A 5000-nucleotide genomic window follows, 5' to 3' on the forward strand; every position below is an offset into this window, starting at 1 on the left:
CTCACACACATCTCACGCGTCTCACACACGTCTCACACTCATCTCACACACGTCTCACACTCGTCTCACACGCGTCTCACACACGTCTCACACTCCTCTCACACGCGTCTCACACTCATCTCACACGCGTCTCACACTCATCTCACACACGTCTCACACTCGTCTCACACACATCTCACACGCGTCTCACACTCCTCTCACACGCGTCTCACACACATCTCACGCGTCTCACACGCGCCTCACAGTCACAGTACGCTAAAACAGCTCAGCCGAGTCACGTCGGTCACCGTGGAAACCTGTCCCCTTTCCACTGAGGCCCGTACGTGCCGATTTCACACAGTTCCTGGAAACGAACTCACGGGCCTGAGCTAGCAGTGTCGGAAGCACCCGGAAACACGGGTCACTGATGGGAACCTTCCGGAATTTTGGATGAGAGGATGCAAGGAACTTCAGAGTCAAGCATCTGGCCAGCAGTCTCTCATAATACTGATGAAGACAATGCAATGCTGACCATGGCTGTGCTCTTTCAGGCTTTGTGGAACGTTTTTTGTTTTTCAAAATTCTACGTCAGTGTTCTAGAACACTGCTGCTTTCAAATCAGAATTAGAATGTTCAGTTAAGAGCATTCTTATCGCACACGTGTGATCTTTCACCTTAAACGGTGAAAAACATGTCAAATAGATGGAGTCTGTGGTTCACTGTCGGTTCAGGCTCATGGGTGATGTTGCGGGTGCGTCATGTTCAGTGTCTGAAACAGCGATTGGGCATTTACCGCCAAACACCGTTTGTGTTTCTCAGAGTAAGCCTGAGGGAGTGTTAACCCGCTAACCTTTAATCCGCTAACCACTACCGCTGTGCGAGCTCGCTAACCCGTTAACCGCACTGAAGTCTGCGCGTCTCAAACTCAGCCCCTCTACTACAACTGCTATCGCTACGGTTACCACTACACGGGTCTCCCGCTGACCCTCAGCCCCTCTACTACAACTGCTATCGCTACGGCTACCACTACACGGGGTCTCCCGCTGACCTCGTGAACGCTTACCCACTCATCCTTTCCAACTTTGTACCTCTGAGGCAGGAGAGAGGAGAGAGAGAGAGAGGGAGAGAGAGAGAGAGAGAGAGGAGAGAGAGGAGAGAGAGGGGAGAGAGGGAGAGAGGAGAGAGGGGAGAGAGAGAGAGAGAGAGAGAGAGAGAGAGAGAGAGAGAGAGAGGGGAGAGAGAGAGAGAGAGAGAGAGGAGAGAGAGGAGAGAGAGGGGAAAGAGAGAGAGGAGAGAGAGGAGAGGGAGAGAGAGAGAGGAGAGAGAGGAGAGAGAGAGAGAGGGAGAGGGAGAGAGAGAGAGAGAGGGGCGGGAGATGAGAAAATATAAAAAAATAGAAAATGTATGGAATGATGGTGTCAGAAGTGTGAACACACACACACATGCACACAAATGCTCACACACATGAAACACACATTCACACACTTGAGGATGAGAAACAAAACTTTGTTGCGATGTGGCCCAAGCAGAGAGAGAGATTGAGAGAGGTAAAAGAGGGAGAGCGGGAGGGAGAGAGAGAGGGAGAGGGTGAGAGACTGAGAGGGAGAGAGAGAGAGAGACTGAGAGGGAGAGAGAGACCTTAGCTGCACATGTGATGTAAGGTGACTGGCCGTCCTTGGATGGCAATAACCCAATGACCTGCACAGAAAAAGTCAAATTATTACATAATTATACACATGCAAACATAAACATTATGTATAATAATGCAAACATAAACATTACGTATAATAATGCAAAGATAAACATTATGTATAATAATGCAAACATAAACATTATGATGTATCTTTTTGACTTCTCAGTTTGAGCACAGTATCACTTTCATCTGAACATTTTAAGTGACATCCAATTTTACTACAATACAAAAGTGACTATTTTAATTTCCTGACCTGTCGTTTTTCCTGAAATGAGTCACAGTACGGGGAACCAATCCGAACAGTGATTCCTCACTCCCCTCCAATGGGCCCTCACCCTTGTGCCCACAACAGCCAATCCCCCGCCTGTAGCCCCCTAGCCCCGCCCCTAGCCCCGCCTACCCGGTTCAGTTTGATGAGGATGCAGGGCTTGCCCGCGTCGTAGCCGTAGTGACGGTCGGTGATGCCGGAGCAGGCTTGCAGGGAGGTGCGGTTGAACTGGCAGGAGCGTTTGGGGTTGTTGCGCACCTCCCCGCTGTCCTCCTGCAGGAAGTATCGGTCCGGTGGGCATTCCACGTTGGTGCGTGCCTGCTGCGTGTTGTCATAGGCTAGCAACCAAAGGGGGGGGTGGAGTCACAGCACGGGATGGGACATGGAGTTAGAAACACTAACCCCCCACTGTCACCCAAACCCACCGTTACTAATCCCACTCACACTAACCCCCACTGTCACCCAAACCCACCGTTACTAATCCCACTCACACTAACCCCCACTGTTACTAATCCCACTCACACTAACCCCCACTGTTACTAATCCCACTCACTAACCCCCACTGTCACCCAAACCCACTGTTACTAATCCCACTCACACTAACCCCCACTGTCACCCAAATCCACTGTTACTAATCCCACTCACACTAACCCCCACTGTTACTAATCCCACTCACACTAACCCCCACTGTCACCCAAACCCACTGTTACTAATCCCACTCACACTAACCCCCACTGTCACCCAAACCCACCGTTACTAATCCCACTCACACTAACCCCCCACTGTCACCCAAACCCACCGTTACTAATCCCACTCACACTAACCCCCACTGTCACCCAAACCCACCGTTACTAATCCCACTCACACTAACCCCCACTGTTACTAATCCCACTCACACTAACCCCCACTGTCACCCAAACCCACCGTTACTAATCCCACTCACACTAACCCCCACTGTCACCCAAATCCACTGTTACTAATCCCACTCACACTAACCCCCACTGTTACTAATCCCACTCACACTAACCCCCACTGTCACCCAAACCCACTGTTACTAATCCCACTCACACTAACCCCCACTGTTACTAATCCCACTCACACTAACCCCCACTGTCACCCAAACCCACTGTTACTAATCCCACTCACACTAACCCCCACTGTCACCCAAAGCAGGATGCAGGCCAAAGGCAGTGCAATGAGAGAGCGTGTATAACACAGCTTAATCACACAGGGTCAGGAGCATTACAGGTGTGAACAGACTACCTGCCTCACGTGTACCTTCTGTCTCACCCCCCACCCCCACCAAAACACTCTCAAACGCTCGCTCCCTCCTTTCTCCTCCCTCCTTCCCTCCCTCCCGTCCTCTCTCTTTTGCCCTCCCTCCCTCCCCTCCTCCCTCTCTCTCCCTCTCTCTCCCTCCCTCCTTCCCTCCCTCCTCAGACTCACAGGAGAGGAAGTAGTCCAGGGAATGCACGTAATTCTCCCAGCTCTCTGGATGAAGCAGACTGTACTCAATCTCCAGAAAGTACCCCCGGGGCCAGATCATCATACCTGCAGAGAAAACACACACACACACACACACACACACACACACACACACATACACACACACACACACACACACACATACACACACACACATACACACACACGTACACACACACATACACACACACATACACACACATACACACACACACACACACACACACACACACACATACACACACACGTACATGTACACACGTACACACACACACACATACACACACACGTACATGTACACACACACACACACACACACACGTACATGTACACACACACACACACACACACACATACACGTACACACACACACATACGTACATGTACACACACATATATGCACACACACGCACACACACACACACACACACGTACACACACACGTACATGTACACACACATACACACACACGTACATGTACACACACACACACACACACACACACACACACGTACATGTACACACACATACACACACGTACATGTACACACACACACACACACGTACACACACACACACATACACACACACGTACATGTACACACACACACACACACACACGTACATGTACACACACATATATGCACACACACACACACACACACACACACGTACATATACACACACATATATGCACACACACACACACACTCTGCTTAAAGATGTGTGTAGGTGTGTGTGTGCATGCGTGTGAGTGTGTGTAAGAGTGTGTGTGTATATGAGTGTGTGTATGAGTGTGTGTGTGTACCTGGTATGGCCAGTCTGTCCTGGTAGGTGGGCTTGTAGTCGTCCAGCGTCTGCAGCATGACGTACATGGTGAGAGTGAACATCCCCCCCAGAAAGATGTAGAAAACCAGGTAGAATAGTAGGATCATGCCTGCAGAGACACACAGGTACACCAGTTACACACTGCGTTATGCTCCTTACACACTGCGTTACGCTCCTTACACACTGCGTTACACTCATTACACACTGCGCTACGCTCATTACACACTGCGTTACGCTTATTACACACTGCGCTACGCTCATTACACACTGCGCTACGCTCATTACACACTGCGTTACACTCATAACACACTGCGCTACGCTCATTACACACTGCGCTACGCTCATTACACACTGCGTTACGCTCATTACACACTGCGCTACGCTCATTACAAACTGCGTTACGCTCCATACACACTGCGTTACGCTCATTACACACTGCGTTACACTCCTTACACACTGCGCTACGCTCATTACACACTGCGCTACGCTCATTACACACTGCGCTACGCTCCTTACACACTGCGTTACGCTCATTACACACTGCGCTACGCTCATTACACACTGCGTTACGCTCCATACACACTGCGTTACGCTCATTACACACTGCGTTACGCTCCTTACACACTGCGTTACGCTCATTACACACTGCGCTATGCTCCTTACACACTGCGTTACACTCATAACACACTGTGTTACGCTCATTACACACTGCGCTACGCTCATTACACACTGCGTTACGCTCCATAC

At 50.1% G+C, this 5000-nt stretch overlaps 1 protein-coding gene and 1 long non-coding RNA gene across 3 annotated transcripts in view; one reads left to right on the forward strand and one right to left on the reverse strand.

The window, feature by feature from the left end:
- The window catches only part of LOC118235971, a 44246-nt gene that overhangs the window by 7003 nt on the left and 32243 nt on the right, over positions 1-5000 (forward strand). The gene's annotated exons all lie outside the window — the stretch shown is intronic.
- The window catches only part of LOC118235969 (sodium/potassium-transporting ATPase subunit beta-2-like), a 14874-nt gene that overhangs the window by 1224 nt on the left and 8650 nt on the right, over positions 1-5000 (reverse strand). For both annotated transcript variants that reach the window (XM_035433897.1, XM_035433898.1), the window contains exons 2-5: positions 4234-4362; positions 3387-3491; positions 2073-2278; positions 1618-1677 (exon numbers count right to left, since the gene is read on the reverse strand). In XM_035433897.1, coding sequence (XP_035289788.1) covers positions 1618-1677; positions 2073-2278; positions 3387-3491; positions 4234-4362 — 500 coding nt within the window. The remainder of the gene's footprint in view (positions 1-1617; positions 1678-2072; positions 2279-3386; positions 3492-4233; positions 4363-5000) is intronic.

Source organism: Anguilla anguilla, chromosome 9 (assembly GCF_013347855.1).
Source record: "Anguilla anguilla isolate fAngAng1 chromosome 9, fAngAng1.pri, whole genome shotgun sequence".
In the NCBI taxonomy this organism is placed as follows: domain Eukaryota; kingdom Metazoa; phylum Chordata; class Actinopteri; order Anguilliformes; family Anguillidae; genus Anguilla; species Anguilla anguilla.